The sequence below is a fragment of the Clavelina lepadiformis genome, chromosome 1 (genome assembly GCF_947623445.1).
Source record: "Clavelina lepadiformis chromosome 1, kaClaLepa1.1, whole genome shotgun sequence".
NCBI lineage: Eukaryota > Metazoa > Chordata > Ascidiacea > Aplousobranchia > Clavelinidae > Clavelina > Clavelina lepadiformis.
This window is the reverse complement of record NC_135240.1, coordinates 14,370,815-14,388,384: the sequence shown is the minus strand read 5'-3', so window position 1 is coordinate 14,388,384 and position 17,570 is coordinate 14,370,815. Positions and strand designations below refer to the sequence as shown.

At 36.6% G+C, this 17,570-nt stretch overlaps 1 protein-coding gene across 6 annotated transcripts; it reads left to right on the top strand.

The window, feature by feature from the left end:
- Positions 1-709: 709 nt before the first annotated feature.
- On the top strand, positions 710-17,401 carry LOC143462155 (glucocorticoid modulatory element-binding protein 1-like). 6 transcript variants are annotated; one of them, XM_076960390.1, is made up of 18 exons: positions 713-1,043; positions 3,083-3,195; positions 3,988-4,196; positions 4,782-4,878; positions 7,149-7,239; positions 7,557-7,648; positions 8,500-8,607; positions 8,817-8,894; positions 9,420-9,531; positions 9,755-9,858; positions 10,731-10,875; positions 12,420-12,516; positions 12,692-12,823; positions 12,934-13,059; positions 14,073-14,195; positions 14,913-15,089; positions 15,326-15,441; positions 16,471-17,401. In XM_076960390.1, the coding sequence occupies exons 3-18, from the start codon at positions 4,115-4,117 to the stop codon at positions 16,672-16,674; spliced, it is 1,884 nt and encodes a 627-aa protein (XP_076816505.1). In that variant the 5' UTR covers positions 713-1,043; positions 3,083-3,195; positions 3,988-4,114; the 3' UTR covers positions 16,675-17,401. The 6 variants fall into 6 exon arrangements, with proteins under 6 accessions (XP_076816743.1, XP_076816663.1, XP_076816505.1 ...); XM_076960312.1 differs by having other exon boundaries at positions 713-3,195; XM_076960628.1 differs by having other exon boundaries at positions 710-4,196; positions 15,326-15,423; positions 16,475-16,644.
- The last annotated feature ends 169 nt before the right edge of the window (positions 17,402-17,570 follow it).

Here is a 17,570-nt window from a genome sequence, read left to right as displayed (position 1 = left end):
TTTTCAAAATAAGGTCAAAATTTTAACTTTTTAGATCAAAAAACTGGTTGCCCTAGTGATAACTGATAACATATTTTGTTGTAGCGACAAGCGGGGCGCTACAACATCTTTTCAATTGATAAAGGTTTGCTTGTTAAGTTTTACGATTTGCATAATCTTTTACAAAATGTAGTACTGTACCTTTGTAAACAGAAACAAATAATACCCAACTGTGCTAGATGTCACTGACACAAGCATTTCACACCAGATGACATTCTCGCTTGGTTATAGTTCAATCAATCAGTCATTTTCTTTTAAGTTAAAAGCGCGATGGGGACAAAAAGATCGATCGAGATGTTATTAGCACGCGTCAATGAACAGGAAAAAGTGACTAAGCCGAAAAGCCTTAAAACTTGTTTAAAAAAATTAAGGTAATAATTGCTAGTAACAACGAGCGCGGTCACTAAACCCATAACCCAGTTTGTGGGGCTGTAGCAGTTTGGTGGTAAATCATTGTCATGTTCTGAAATTATTGACATCTCGTAACTTAATTCAGGTCTTAGACAATAAGGAACGACTCATACGTATCACTTTTGTACAAAAAAGTAAACCGCGCAGTTTCAAGCCTTGACGCTAGTACGCTTTTTATGGCTGGTGTGATTGTGTGAACGTGCATACTCAAGTCGCAATCGACGTTTAGAAACGTCTTTGGTTCGTCACGTCACTTTAATGCGCTGCGCTGTGTTCTACAGTACCATCCGCACAATTTCGTGGCAGCGTAGAAGTGCTGAGGCCGTCTAGTCAGAGTAGCCTGTTTCAGCATTCCGCGATAGCGCAGCCTTTTCTATTGGGGTTGAAGGACTAAAGAAAGAGAAATACAATAATTCCCAGTATGCTAAGGATTACCGTCACCGATCAACATTACCTGAGGGTTGACTTGGTCTACTCTTCGAGTGCAAAACTATGCAGATGACATGACAGTTTGAGTAGCTGGGGTCTAGGCTAGTGTACAAAGGGATCCTTTGGTTGTGCACTTGTATACTAGACCAAGATTGCTGACATAGGTAGGCCTAATACTTAATTGTATGCCTAGCTTAGGCTACTGTACCGTACTGATGTATGTAAAATTAACACAAATTTAGTTTAATAGATTAATAAATTTAGTTTTATCCTACATATAATACAGTATAGACTCCGCTTATGACCACCCTAGGACCTTATTGCGGTCATAATAACCGAAACTGCTACAATACCGTACGTCAGTAGGTGAATTGAGAATACATGTGGCACAATTTCACTGTCAACTTGCATAACTGACATAAAAAATTGATAGAAAAAGATGGAAAAATTGGTCATAATATTCGAAGACTGATTATAGTAAACGGAGAATTTTATATGGCAAAATTAGTGACCGTAACAAAATGGTCATATAAAGCAGGTGGTTTTATTATCCGTGGTCATATAAAGTTGATTCTACTGTTTACAATTTAAGTTAAATATTATAAAACAGTTTAAGACTTCTTGAGAAGATTTCTTTACACCTTAGTCCCCATAGGTTGCAAATATGTACACTTATAAGAGAAGATTATTTTGGTACGTTATCTTATTATAGGCCTACCGAACTTACCTGTCATATCAGTACACTTTTTAAACAGTGGTTTCAACATGTTAAGCAGCGGGCAGTTGTAAATTTTCATTTATTCTTTCAGGAAATTTTTACATGCATATATGCAAACTGTGACTATTTTGTTAGAAAAATTGTACGTTTCAAAATATTTTTATTTGCTCCTTGTTAACCTAACTTAAAACTTATGACATCGTAATCTGAATTTAACCTCAATTGTTGTTTTGCAATTTAATCTCAATTTTAATGAAATGAACTAAAAATAAACTTTTTGCATCGCTTTCTTTAGGTTCCTTACTGGCCGTGTATCTTAAAAACTGAAGTCCTGTGTTACCTACTTACATTGAAATAGTCAACTTCATTTTATAAATGATGCAATTTTAAATTGAATACCGAGTTATATTTGCATGTATATACTGGGGCATATGGATGTCACTTTTAAATCACGTTTCTGTTTTTGATGGTATAAGGTCTTTGTGAAGATTGGGTGGTGGGTCTGATACGTGGTGCTTCTGTGCTGACGAAAGATACATATTTTAGTATTTTTTAAATTCAGGCTGTGAATAATTTGCAGTTATTTGTCGTAGTACATAATTGCAAACTAAATGTAACATTGCATCAATGTATATTGTGAATGTCTAAGAGCCCATAATATCTACTAATATGTAAATAGGAATATTTTTTACGTTTGAAGCATTATTGTTACTTTTCATGACTTTGAAATTTTGTTTGTGATACTTATTTCCAACTTTAGTTAAGTAAGTTAATAGTATTTCGTTTCGTCTATTTTTGCTGATATTCTAAAAAGATAAATTTGAATCCTAACATGAATATTGACCAATTTTGTTTTTCTCAGATATTAGTTTTGCAGGCATATTTCGGCTGATTCTTAATGTTGCATAAAGTAAGCAAACAGCAGCAAAGCTCTAACATTTTCAGTTGTGTTATGAAAAACCTGAAAGGTGGTGGAATGGTTTAAAAGAATGTTTAGTGATTTTAACAAAAAAAAACATGGTTGGAATTTATCATTGATGTAGCAAGCATAAGCATGATTTCCTTGCTTATCTGGTACTTCAAATCTGCTAAGGCAATCTGGGCATCTCACACCCAATTATGTTTTTTTCAAATTTTTTATATACCAATTTAACACTAAGAGCACTTTTTCTATTTTCCTCCCTAACTTGAAAAGGTTGGTGTATAACAGTATTAAGAATTTGACAGTTAGTAAGAGAAAAGTAAAAGTAATGTTTGGAGAGAAGCATTGTAATGTTGAAATATCAATCATTAGCACTTGGGTCAGTTTTCTGTGAGAGTAGTATAAAAAATATGAAATTAGCGAAAATGAGATTTATCTGTTCACAAATGGTGATTATGTGTTCACAAATCACAATTTAAAACAGTTTGAAATTGGGCGTAGATGTATTAATTGTTGGCTAGCTAGCTAACCATCTGACTTATTTTTTTTTTATTATTGGTAAGCTGGCAGAAATGGTGAAACATCATGAATTGTATAGGGAACCCCAAAAGCTTCTGCCATCATGTCCTTCTGGAGAGGTTACAGTGGGCTCAGAAGAGGGAAATAGTCATTACCTGTGAGTTCTATTGTTTTAGAAAACTATAGTTTGTGGGCTGTTGAAAAGTCGCATTGAAAACAGTTCTGTGCAGGAGAATCACCAAGCTAATAGGAGTAATAGCAATTAATCAACATGTAATCTGAGTGATTGTTGGACACCTATATATAATAATAATTTTATACCAATACATCTTAGAAACAATAAACAAAATAAGGTATGCTTGGGTTAAAACAATAATTAATTAAATATCATGTCTTGGAGACTGTTAGGAGTCATGAAGAAACTGGAAGATGCTTTGCTTCTTTGATGCTTTTTCTTGTACTTTTTATTGATGTATTTATGCTGCACCAGCATGTATGAGAACCGTATTGTTGTAAGAAGTATCATTTCTGTAGCATTATCTCTAACATTTTAGATGATTAAGTTGCGGTCAATAGAGAAGGAGGCAGTTATTTTGTTTATAGTGGTGGTGCTAATTTCTGTAGGTTTAAGCAATAATAATATGATATTACTTATATTTATTTCCCATTAATGATACTTTTCATTACAACAAAATTACTCAATATAACTGAGCTGTGCATTTTGCAAATGAGGAGAAATATGTCTAAGTTTTTGATGAAAACTATACGTTACCATAGCATAGGTTGTATAATATAATTAAATACCTGTTTAGAGAAATTTACTTGACATTTAAACATCATGCTGGTACTTTAGCGCAAATGTATATTCTACAATATAATATTACTTGGTGATAACTTGTTAAATGTTTTATGCATTTAAAACTTTTGACAGTGTCTTTTTGCATTGCAGGTTTTCTTCTGGTATACCGTATATTGTAAATCTGGTAGAAAATAGTTAAATGGTGTCGCGAACATAACGTTATAGGTTGGAATACCAGTTACTTTTTAGAAATTAAACAAAGCTCTTGTTACAAACAATGGATAAATCATCCCCAACAACCTCAAATATAGTTGCAACTGCCATCTCTACTGCTAACCTTAATTTAACTCCTGCACCAGGTATGCATCTTCTATTCTGGTAAAACAAATTTTTTGGAAAAGGTCTGCCTTATAGCCAAACATTATTGTACAATACTTTTGTGTCAGTTTTCGTTACATGCAATATTTTCTACTTTGATGAATAAGCTATGGTATTCAGGATTGCTGGCCAACATTGCTCACTAAATTCTCATCCAGTTTATTATAATAGTTGCAAAAAGTTTTCTTAATTTGCTGTGTGACTGTGCATCTTCCTGACATGTCTCTTGGGAGAAGCTATAAGATTAAATAAATGCTGTCTAGCAAAACTATTTCATTTCAGTCAAACAGTTGATGAAGTTCACACATAGACAGTAGTGTTGATCTCTTGTGTTTTAACATTTTTATCATGTATGACTAATGATAACAGTAAACTGTGGTTTAAATTGTTGCATACATGTGATTGATTTTTTTAGATATGTTATCATGATTATAGATTTTTTTGTTGCCAAATGTTATTAGGTTATGAAAAAACAGGTCAAGTTAAGCGGTTGGTAGACATGAATTTGCTATCTGCATATGAAGTAGTTGTGTGTTGTAGTGTAAGCATGGTTTGTTAATTTGCAGACTCTCCTCAAATCCAAATTGGAACTGTAGCAGCTGATGCAAGTCCACAACAGACTCATCTTCCTATGATAGGTTCACCTGCACAGCATTATAAGAGGTAAGGTGATGAGCATACAAAACTTTGCTTTATGCATCACTACCCCAACTAAATGAAGGCTTGTTTCAGGTAGTTTGAATGTGTCTATACATGTAAAAACAAAATTAACTCAACTGTCCTTAAGCAATTATTTGGAGTTAATGATTTTTTACAATCATTTTTTAGGATTCTTTCAGAATGACTCACTAACTATAACAGTATAACACAAATTGTGACTGATGGTGTTTTATTTTAGTTTTTATGATTATACCCCATAATATTAAGTGAAGAATACCTATGCTAGGAGTTATTAGGAAAAGTGGAATTTATGAACAATTCTTTGTGAGTTGCGCATTTTCCTTCATAATTGCATGTTTTACAGTGAAGGTGGTGTACATCTTCACCGAATAACGTGATTTTATTTAAAAACATGTTGTTAACTTCATTTTGTCAGTCAACTTTTGTTTAGAGCAAATTTATCATCAGTCACTTGAAGAAACCTTAAGCAATATGAAAAATCGTTTATGAAAAGTGCTAGTATTTACTTCATATTGGCACAATGTAACCAGAAATGGTACACGTAACATGCAGTGCACAACGTTGTGCTGATTTTAGCAAATCATGTTTTGTGTACCTTGATAGATTTCATTCGCGATTGAGTCCTTAATATAGTCACAATGTTGCACAATTCTCCTCAGGGGTATTTAAAGCTGCTTTGCCAGCAAAACCCGACCGCCAATTGTGTGGGAATGACATGCTAATGTATGCTGTGTCTTGGTGCTGCATTAGACATGCATTTTTTGAGTTCAAGCAGGTCGATCTCTAACTCGTATTATGCGGTCTCTTCAATAAGTCTACATAACTCTGTGCAGTTTACGAAAAGCGTTAGAATTTAGCGAAAGTGAAAAATAATGACTTAGTGGCGGCATCGATCGATGTCAGGTCAGTATTGACGTCAATCACTCGTCATCACTGTGCCATATTCGGTCACGTGACCCATCAGGCTCGAATCGTTTGAATTAAGACGAATTCGCATTTTCGTCGCTTTTCCCGTGGGGCTAGTGTGCATTATTTATGTTTTCCTATGAACTATTTAATTGAATTATTTCGCTTTGCGTATGGTTCTTTCATTGACGTCAGTAAGATTACATTCTTTTAGCAGTTTGACGTATCTAACACTATATTTTGATTTGCACTCAGCAGGAAATGTTTGTAACATCAATTTTTTTTTATATAAAATGATACAAGAGTCAATTTTTTTACTTGAGGTAATTGTTCGTAGGCGTAGCGACCAAGAGAAAATTATTTTATGGTGAGCAAATAGAAGAACGCCCACATTTTCAAACAACGGACGCTCTCAAGACCGTACACGCTACTAGAAAAGTTGCACACGCACGCATCGGCGCAAGCGTGCATGCTCATACGGACCCACGTACTAATGCGGTCATGGGCTCAGCCAAGCTTGCGCAACGCACACCCATAGTCGATTTGTGAAAGTTTGCCTTGAAAGAGCGTTGACGCTTTAATTGAAAAAAGGTATGTGCTGAGGGCTATGTTACGACAATTGTGAGCTTGTTCATACGAAGTGTACTGACACAACAATTACTCGCTACCGCTGTGTAAAGTTACCATAATACATCGTGTGCTGTTCATTGACACTATGGGTTTGAGTTGCATTTAAACATCAGAAATGCCTCCAATAAAATACATTTCACTATCAACAAAGCGTTTGACGTCAAGAGGTGACAAGCAGCTGCGAAGGATCATATCAAAAAAGGAGCGAGTAACGAATTGTGTCAATTACAGCACTAGTCGCTTCCGTTACACAAAAGAAGTTTTCAGAAGAAGTGGTTCAGTCTAACGGTATACATCGATTGGCATTTGCGTGTCGTCTATTGTTGCGTTAAACCGTATCACGTATTTTTTGTTTCTTGCCAGAGCAGCGTGATTGGCTGTCTCGCGTTCGCTTCAAGATTAGCAGGAAGTTAACGCTAGGCCTGCAACCGAGTATGCGTGAAACGTTCTTTATGACATCATAATTGTTCTTCCATTTTTGCGTGGTGGTATGTGTGCCCGAAGGCCGCACTTAGCCTTTCGCGCGCTAAAGCAACGCCTGTTTGTTTATTATGACTTAAAAAATGCTGAATGCATTTGTAGAACCGCTACCAGGAAAGCATCGAATACGGGAGTAAATATAAATTAGATATGCAGATTTATGTAGGTCTGCATGTAAGAATGAATTTTGTAAAGATACTGCAAATGAATATAAATTAATTAAAACGTATTTTCAGCCCCCGCGTGGTTAAAATGCCAAGCACCGAATCAATGGAAATTTCTGATCACCTTCCATCAACACACACATTGATAAGACAGCAATCCAGGGTAAGTGTGCCGCACGGTGGTGATTTGCCAGCTTGAACAAAAAGTGAGCTTTTAGGCTGGCAATGTTAGCCATGGCGTGGAACAAGGTCTTGCCGTTTTTGATACCGATCTACATCAATGACCGTTTTTTAACTATTTGGTTATAGTGTCTGGATTTATTTACACTAAAACCAAATTGTGTTTCTACTTCTTGACTGAGTACAGTATAAAGGCAAAAAAACATCGGTTAATGTTTGTTTGGTTTCGCTGGCAACAGTATATCACTGCTACAAAAATGGTAGTTATGTGTCAGTTGGAAATACCCCGTTATTTTTTAGGATTCAGACACTCAAAGTCAACGCTCGATGGACGCTTCACAACCAACTTCAACAATTGGAGAGGAAGGCGTTGACAAGACAGTTGTGCTAAGGTATTTTTTTGTTTAATTCCCCTTTTTGTTAATCAAAAATATGTAACATTTAATAGATGTACAATAGACTTACATTGAGTTAGAAACGCGTTGTTGCCAGTGCCTTCTCTGACTTTGTAGTACCTACTGGGTCACTGCCATGGGTCGCGTCATCATGGGTCAAATTTGCGCATTGCGAAACTCGCTTGTTTTTTTGCACATCCACCTTTTTCAAACTTCTTTCTATTCAAATCAACTCCGAAGATACAACGGGCATACGCTATTACAGTAACTTGGGCGCTTGGACTCGCTCATATATTGGTTGTAAACGCTTTATTACATTCGACAAGGCGACAGTTTGACCTTGTTTTGGTGTGATATTTAGTCGGTTAAGTTTATGGCAAGTGGCAAGATCAGTTTTCAAGTGAAAAGTTATATATAAATATAAACAAAGATAAGCGGAAAACCAAGAATATTTTTCATTGTTTGCGCAACTATTATATATTTGTTTTGTGGCTCTATGCGCGGCGAGTGAATACCTAGCGTATTTGCAACGTTATGTTGAGGTAGGATTTCGTAACAATAGCGTAATGACTTCTTTTTGTAACGTCCCATTTACTTAAGAATGCTTAGCTGGGGCGTTACATCAGTTTCATAGTGTTTGTTTTTGCGATAGATTTTTATACTTATTGTGTGAAGCATAAAGCGTATTGAGAGCAGGAATAGGCTCTAATAGCCTAAGTGGGTGGACGTGGTACGTTCACGGCGCCCGAAGGCAGATTAATCGATTGTTTGGCGAATTACAATAAATCGTGTAAGTTGCAAATAGCTTGATTGGATCAACTTTCTAAAAATAAATTCTGACACCCCAGAACTGAAGGCAAGGACCCTCATCTCGTCACAGTTACACCGCCAGCCAGTTTTTCGCAAACCTCCGTGAACGGCGAGAGCAGAATGCAGCACGTTATGTGTAGTGAAAGGTATAAATGATGTTGCTTCGTTTTTGTTTTGTTAAAGTAATTATGTTAAATTGCATGCTATTTTTATAGTAACGCCTGAACGGAATTTTGTTTTTACTTGTCAAAGGAATTTGGTCTGGTGTCACAAAGACCTTTGTGAAACCTTGAATTTGGTTTTTTTATTCACGTAACATTGTCTAATATAATAGCCCCATACTTCTATTTCACAGACACGAAAAGTCTTCACTTATAAACGCTATCCCAATGAATCTTCAAAGACTAACTAAAGGTGATTCGCTAGCAGACATGTAAGTATTGCTATGTTGAATAATCTCTAAAGTTTCCATTTTGCTTTCAAAAATTTCGATTGTATCGCATCCAAAATTCACAAGATTTGGTTATGTTATTAACATACGCTAGTATATGTTGTCCAATCCGTAATTGTTTGCTCCAAAACGTGTAAGAAAATATTTGATATGAAGTTTGCTATATTTCTCATTAAAGTTTTAGTCCAAAAATTTTGCTTTCACGGTATAAATAACCAATGAGAAATTTTCCCCGTATTACGTAACGTCTGCCTCTACGACCGGTCTTCCCTGCAGGAACCCTAAAATGTCATTTTTGCGGCTATTGTTTGCCATTGAGAACATTACCCGAATTATTGTAGCAGCGCCTATGAATGTCATTATGAAATTACACCGTGTGCAAGTCAATTTACCAAGAATTGTCCCCGCGAAATTTCATTATTTACCCCATGTATGTATGCTTGCTTTTGCGCTAAATTGCTGTTAACATTTTCTGCGCATTTAAGTTCATTACTGGTTTCTTTGTAGGCACCCGAAACCAAAGGAAGACACCTCATACCCTATAACGTGTGGCAACAACAAAGCCGATTTGGTCTGGAAAAAATTCATTTGCCCTGGAATTAATGCCAAATGTGTTAAGGTCGGTAATTGTTCGACGTCTTACTTAGTTTCTGTATTGGTTTGTCCATCATGCTAAGGAAGAAAAATAATATGTGTTATGCGTTACTTAAAACATTCACTCAGTTTTAATAATACTGTATTTGTGTATGATGCATCATAATAATATGCATTGGATATTTTCTTTTGCTTGCGCGAACTTAGGTTGCTCACCTGTGTGTCCTTTATTTTATGTTGTTATGCAGTGCGGGGATGAGTGGTATACTCCAAAAGAATTCGTCAACGTTGCTGGAAAATCGACTTTGAAAGATTGGAAAAGGGCAATCAGAATAAATGGTGTAATGCTTAGGTAATTATACTGTGTTAAAGTTTTTACATAGTAACTTACAAAGACATATTTGTTTATTCACCTTGTGCGGAGACCTACCAGATTTCGCCCCCAATAAAAAGGACAAACTACAGTTTAACTTCGCTTACTGCGAGTTACTATGCGTGAAAACTGCCCTTTGGATATTGACTTTTTCATTCAACTTGCAGAAATTTTGTATCGCCCCTTTGATACATGGATATTTGAAAGCTGCTTCCTTTCTCCAAAGTATTTTACCCTGTGTTTCGTAGAAAGTTTAATTATATTCCAACATATTGGTCGTTAAAGCCACGATGAAAAGGCGTTAAAATATTTGCCTCCTTAGGATAGTGTATTTATCTGTTGAAATGAAAGATCAGATACTCTCAACGCAAGACACGATCACGGGTTGAACAAAGAGGAGGCGTTATGAAAACGTTAAATTATAGCGAACATGTCTGTGTGAAACCACTTCAAAACCTCGTTGTTATACTAAATTAGTACTAATATATTTCTATCATTTAATCCGTTTAGGCGATGACTAGAAGTTATTTCATGAAATGCACATATGTTTTCTGTTAGCTTGCAACTGTGAAAGTTTTATTAATTACTGTATTTACGTAAAACATTTCTATTCTCGTACGATGTGTGGTTGGAAATAAAGCGTGGGCGAAGTCAGAATGCGAAATGAAAATCCTCCACTAGCGACATGAAACCGTTATTGATTTTCACCTTGCTGTTTTGGCTTGCTAATAAGTAACAAAAGGCTTTTTTTGGTAGCCTCCCACACAAGCAGATTTTTGTATGTTCCTACATACGTCTTCTTTGTGAACGGTTGACCCTTGCTGTTATATTTTAATGCATGATTTTCTCAGGAAAATGATCGAAAACGGCGAATTGAATTACTATGATCATGACAATAATTGTTCCAATCAGTGTCGCAGCAACAAAAGTTCGTCTTTTGATACCGGAGACAAACCTTATTCGTTTGAGTCTGACACAAGGGAACCAACAAGAGAGGTAATATTTTACAGTAGTTGAACTGTGGTTTCGAAAAATTTTGTACAGTTAGCTTTCAAGTTGGGGAGTATTGATTCTTTGCTCGTCGAAGCCCATGACGGCTTTATGAGTATATCAGAAATAACTTGAGCATGTTGTATGTGGATCGCTTTTTCTGTCTTGAGAACATTTTGAAACCTATCGCAATTTAACCCCATCATCATAATAAAACAAATTAAACAACTCAACCTTTAATATTATGTTCTCTGTGATGTTTGGGCGAAGAACCTAATAAAGGGATTTGCATGTACCTAAAATATCACTCGTGTCATGAGTAGCGTACAATCCAACCAACCTGAACGCGTTTAAAAACCTGTTACGTCACATAGCCGTGTGTGTGTGTACGTGTGTGCGTAACGCTCTGACCACCTTGGTTTGTTACATTAGGTTCGGTTTAAAAAAGAAACATAACATTCTGCGTCGGAGCGTTCGTTTTCGACGTGGAGAAAGGTCGACTCATTTTCAGCTGTCCGTCACGATTAGTAACGCGAAAACTATTTGCGTTGAGGATTCATCGTTTCTTTCCTCTGAGACTTTTTGCGCTATTAAAAGCCAGCGTATTCCAAAGCCCTTGCATGACGTAAATGAAATCTTGCGTGAGGGCTGAGGAGCACCACCGATGTAAAGTCATTTAAGTCTGTAAAACCGCGGAGAACGAGAAATGTGGTCATATTTAATTCACATAGATTTTTACTGAATGTCACGAAGCAAAGGACTTGAGAATGCCTGGCTAAACCCCAGTTTGTTCTTTGTGAAAATCGTTTAATTTTCTTTTTCCTGGAAGTGATTTTAACTACATTCAGGTATGCGTCAAAACATATAAGGAAATTAGCGCATGTTATGTAATGTTCATGTAACGGAAACTTGGCGTCTATATGAATAGGCATTACTCCGGACATCAGTCGTTTGACGCAAGGCTTATTCGAAGTTGTGTGTTGTTTTGGATCGATTTGTTCGTCGAACCACATTGGGTTGCTCTTTGTGTGCGCTAGCAAGCGTCACACAGCACAAAAGGATATGTCAATGTGTTTTTTCTGCTTTGTTTCATTTGACTTGTTGCACAACGTCAAATCATTCTATTAATCGATTACGAGAGAGAACGTCGCGCAGTTGCGTGCGTGTGTATGATGCATCTTTTTAGGAAAGGGCACATCTGTTTGTATAACGCGTTACACGTCATCATCAAAATAGCGTAGAAACGATGCCCATAAAGCGTCCGTGTTTAATTGAAGCAATATTACCATTTTTGTTCAACAGGATTTTCGGTTTAACCTTTCTTACTTATTCAAATACAAATTTTGATGCACATTGAAGCATTTCTGCCACGATCGATATCGCCTTCAAACCATGTTTGGATAATGGCCTTGACGTTTATTATTCTGAATTAGGCTCAATGCCCTGTCACACATTCGCCTCTGCCAGCTGATATCAGGATTATAAATTTAATTGCCGATAAATCGCCAAAAATTTCAGAACAACAATAATTTATTTTTGTTTTTTAACAGTTATCTTTGGACAACGGCCCTATACGATCCAGCTCGGAAGATTTGTCGTTTGTGAACAAAAGATCATTGCCGTCTACTCTTTATAAATCACAAGAAAGTGAGATTTTTATCTTCTCTGATTTTACTGTCTCGCAAAAAGAGTGGGAATTTATTGCTTTATGCCGACGCTGGGACAACCACAAAAAAGCCAGACTGTCGAATAAATATCAATACAGTTCATTTTTCATGTCCCCAAAATAAGACAAGTCACCGATCGCTACTTCCTATTTCAGGTAACGCGGGGAGTCTGCATGCCGCCAATTCGCTTGAACGTTCCAGTTCCGAAGACTCGGGTTTGTCTGGCTCGCCACATTTAGATGGAATGCTGATGAGAGACGTTGCAGTCACCGTTGACAAAGTGCAAGGTTGGTTATGTGTTACATCTTAGGCCGTTGTAATTGACTCATATTGTTTAACTTCGCTATTGTATGTTCTAAGTCAACTTTCTTATTCAGTTTTCGATGATTTTTGTTAGATCTATCTACGTTCTGGAATGGAATAATTAGAATGGACTTGTTTGACGACATCGTTCGTGACGTCATCACCCAAATAACCAATCTGCGTAGTAAGACCGCTCACACCTGCATGATAAGCCTTGAAGGTAATATTGGCTGGAGGTCTCACATAATAGCCTTCCACAAAAATGCTTAAGTTGTGCTTAAAAACTTAATGTCTGTAGTTGAACTTTTTAAAATAAGTTGCACACAATGAGCACTGAGAAATTACACACAATAGTAACACGTTGGCGTAACACTATTGCCCTGTTTTTTAACTTGGCAGCGGCGCACTATTAGCCAAGTCACAGGTTGTTGTCAGTAATTGCTTTGTCTGCATTACCACGCTATGACAATATGTATATTTGATTTTCAAGCAGGTTTCGTGTTAGTCCCGACCCCCAAGCGTCATAAAACTACAATATTTTCTTACATCTTGTCAGATCACATTGTAATTATTGTTTTGATTTCATGGTATTGTAGAATCTGCAATTGTGAGACTAATTCTAAAACTAACCAAAGTGACTTAAACCATTTTGGCAATATTTTACCATTAGACAAACCAGGAATGTAGTAAGTTTTTATCGTGAGGTACTAAACTAAAACCAATTATACCAAATTTACTTGGTCCAGATAAGAAGTTAATTACAAAAAGAAATGTTTTAAGTACACCTGGTATTACTTGTGAACTGTATAAATAGAAATTTTTTTTCGCTAGCGAGTGTACGTGGGTCAATTTTTTCATATGGACAAAACTGCTATTTTACCACTGAACATAGGCCATTTTGCAAATAGGTAGTTCATATCTTTACCATGCAAACCTGGTAACAAGAATTTGAATACCCTTTGTGCTATAATTCTGTAATAATCCAAATTTGAGGATAAAATGCACATTATATTAACGACCTCAAATATTAAAATCTGGTCTAGTGGTCTAGTTTTAGGAGGAAATAGGCTGGGCTAGAATAGTTATTCAAAATCCATTGTCCAATCGGTTTGGTATGTGCTGTTAAGTTCAGTTACAATTTTTTTTTATCCACAAACTTGTTTGTCTATACTTAAAATTTTAGCTTCAGAAGGTTTTATGAACATTTCGGCAGTGGTGCTGGTTTTGTTTCAGATGTGGTTACCATGACAAATTTAGTTAACTCCCTCGAGATGATTCCAAGCATCGTGCACAAGATGTCTTTGCATAAGCACAACGTCGAAAAGCAGGCCGAGGAATCAAACCAGACAATACAAGGTAAAACTTCATGTGTAGGGATGTTTTCGACTCTGCATGTTTGCGTTCTAGCCTCCCTACATTTTTTATTATGATAACTTGATCAATCCCAAGTTGCACTATATATCGCCAGGAGTAAAATTCGAATTTTCAAAGTTGATGGATCTAGGTTCTAGGCTAAGCTAATAACGGTTTTTATTATTGTCAATTTACTACCCGGTTTGCCTCCTCTCCTCTGTTGTTAACTTCTATTACACTCTCCCACAAATTACTTTCATGTTTGAGAGACGGCTGTGTAATTTTAACGAAATGTGTTATTATTAGCATAGCGATCTACCCGCAATCGATTTACTGTCGGCATTCGGTATTCTATGCTCTCTTCATGCAAATTATGGTAAAATATTTTTTCACAGTTCTGCAAATGGTCCGACCAGTTGCAAAACTGCACAAAGATCATTAATACTGTAATATAAAACAACCAGAACAATGAGAGCTGGTATTGTTGGAAAAGCTGAAAAAGAACGAAAGTTATGAAGCCAATCGCAAAGCACGAGGATTTTTGAGAAAATTGGCAAAGAAATTTGAGCATTGCGAATAAGCCTCGAATACGAACATTTTTGGTCGTGCAAAGAGCAAGGAATAATCTATCCCTTATGTTTTAATTTTGCTAAATTCGCACTTGTATCTGCTCAAGAATAAGTTCATTTACCCGATCAATTCCTCTTAATTTTTTAACAGAACTGGAGAAGAAACTCGCCGAACAGAAGAAGTTCGAGCAGGATCTGAAAAGAAAATCTCAGCATTTGGACAACGTCATGTCTCTCACTCCAACAGAAAAGCGGCAAAAACGCAACATCATGAGAATCGTTCGCCAGAAAGCTGTAGATTCTCGTATTCCTCCTGGAACGATGTCAGGTATCCTTGCGCTGCATGATTTTTTTCATTTTTTTTAATACCAGTTACATTTGAGTGCCATAATTTTTTAATCAATGTAACCTTTAAAAATGTTTTATTCTGGAAAAAATATGCTAGTTGTGACTTATAAGATCGCCTAAGTATCGGTGCTTTTAACTCCGTCGTGTTAATTTCATAGAAAGTGAGATAAAAATAATTTCTTAATTTTATTTCACATTTTGTCGAAATTGTGTCAGGTACCTCGTCTTCACCAGTTTCATCTGCTGTGCGGGAGACAATGCTTGGCGGTGGAAGACACACTCAACGAGGAGAACTTTGGCCTTCGGCCATTCAGGTGGATGGAATTTCCGGAGTATGTTAACATAAAATGGTTGTTTTCGTCCGCCGTCTCTTTCTGATAGTCTGGGAGTCCAGATTAGCGTATCTTGCACCTACAATGCAAATAGATAAATTATATCTATTCATAAAAGACATGTATCTAAAAATGATCAAGTAAAAAGCAAAAATTGCTTGAAAAAATGTAACATCAATTTATTACTCATGAATGAAAGTTAAGAGTTTGAAGACCGTATCCCTATCCTGTGTACTCAAACCACAACTACGTTACGTTATTTGCTGTGCGTGTCACAAAATGTTATTCTCTTGGCCTTCGTTAGCTCTACATATTTGCTTCTTAGTACTGTATTACGTTGCAAATCTGGTGATTGGCTTTTACCTTCATATCGCAAAGATTTGAGATGCTTCTCCTTTATCAACCACTCATGACGTCATGGCAATGTTTTTCACTCTGTTGCACTGCGCAACTAGTTAGTTTACTCTTTGCTTTTCTGTTTGGGGCTTTTCTGGCATAATGGCTCTTATTATATGCCAACATTCAGTGCAATGGACCTTCCTTTGCTTTGTACATTACTTAATGATTGGGTTCAATTTGAGGATGCCATTTTTTTGACAGAGTGACCACCGTAAATGGGACACTTGAAATTGTTTACGCTGCAAAGTTTTTCTGAAGCATTCCAGTTATTACCAATTTTTACCAGGATTGGATTGAATTTTGAGATTGTGTAGATCAGATTAAGAATATGTCCGAGACGGAACTTTTTAATTTTTCTGTAACGTTTATTGTAGTATTATCTACGGTATTATGTTTATTGTATATTTTATGTAAGTAAAAAAAGTAATGCATGGTATTTTGGTGCGAAAACAAATAGTCGGTATTTCTTTGCCTAAAATTTTTATCCTGGTCCCGGTCAAAACTATGTTTGGGATATTTTTAGGGTGAATAAATCTAGCAGCATTTTGCTGTAAGTACATAGTGCGCTGTTTGGGCTTCCTGACTATATTTGCTGTAGCGTAAGGTAATGATCTTTCTTTATTTTATTAGGCAGCATCCAACCAAATGGCACGAATGAATGTTTCACCAAGCGCCGCACAAGCGATGTCAATTCCTTCTTTTGCTATTTTCACTCATCCGAACATGCCAACTCACCCGGAAGCTTTTGCATCCTCTTCCTTGCATCAGGCATTCATCAGTTCTCAAGCCGTTCACCATTCCTCACGGGAGGGCACACAGTCACCGAAGAAGTGATTGCAATCACAGCATTAACTGGACTAGTTACGTTGACGCGCCCACCGCGAACGACGCTCTTGAGGCACCTGTTTCTGTAGCGATATTTTTATTTTCAAACTCAACTTGTTCAAAAGTTGCAACTTTTTTATTTCGTTTAATTACGACTGCGCTTAACCTCCAACAGGTTGTTTTTGTTCCATTTTCTTGCAGATTCTCTGACGTCTGCTTTTTCATTGCCCTATGTGACGACGTCTTGAATGTTATTGTGTATTTGCACCTGTTTATCGTAAAGTTCAACATTTGCAGTATGTCGTGCCGTCCAGTGATTAACTAAACCGTTTGGCGGAGCTTTTTCGAATGACGGAGCCTTGTTATATATAGACTTTTTGGGCTTGCGTGCCCAAATGCTTTTATTCTCTCAGTCACCCACGCCTTTTTGTAACTTTTCGGTCACATGGATTTAAATCTTAACTTGTGAGCAAATACAAAGTTACTGTAAAAATGACCAGCATACGTTGTGTTGTTAATTGAACGAGGTATTTGGTCGACGACTGGCAAAATAATTGTACTGTACTCTTTCAGAAAAACTTGTAAAACTCCGCAATTGGTTTATTCACCATTTGCAAAACATCGAGAATCCTAGGTTTTTGTTTTGAATTTAATGTTTTGTAACCATTTTAGCTGACCTTTGACTCTAATGCGCAAAATTTCAGTTGGTTTTAATTAAACAACTGTGTTGAAATTATGCCCCAAAGTATGAGTTTCTTGTGTCAAAAGAATACTACGTGTAAGATGCTTACGGTAACAATAGTGATTAAAAAAGGAATCTGGGTTACCGCTTATGTTTACTTCTATCCTACTATGGCAGGCCTGGCCAACCCGCGGCTCGCGAGCCGCATGTGGCTCTTTGCCCG

Excerpts from the sequence above, each read along its gene's own strand:
- LOC143462155 (XM_076960390.1), top strand. The coding sequence starts at position 4,115 with ATGGATAAATCATCCCCAACAACCTCAAATATAGTTGCAACTGCCATC. Across the intron at positions 4,197-4,781 it reads TAATTTAACTCCTGCACCAG|ACTCTCCTCAAATCCAAATT; the intron begins GTATGCATCTTC and ends GTTAATTTGCAG. Across the intron at positions 9,532-9,754 it reads TTAATGCCAAATGTGTTAAG|TGCGGGGATGAGTGGTATAC; the intron begins GTCGGTAATTGT and ends GTTGTTATGCAG.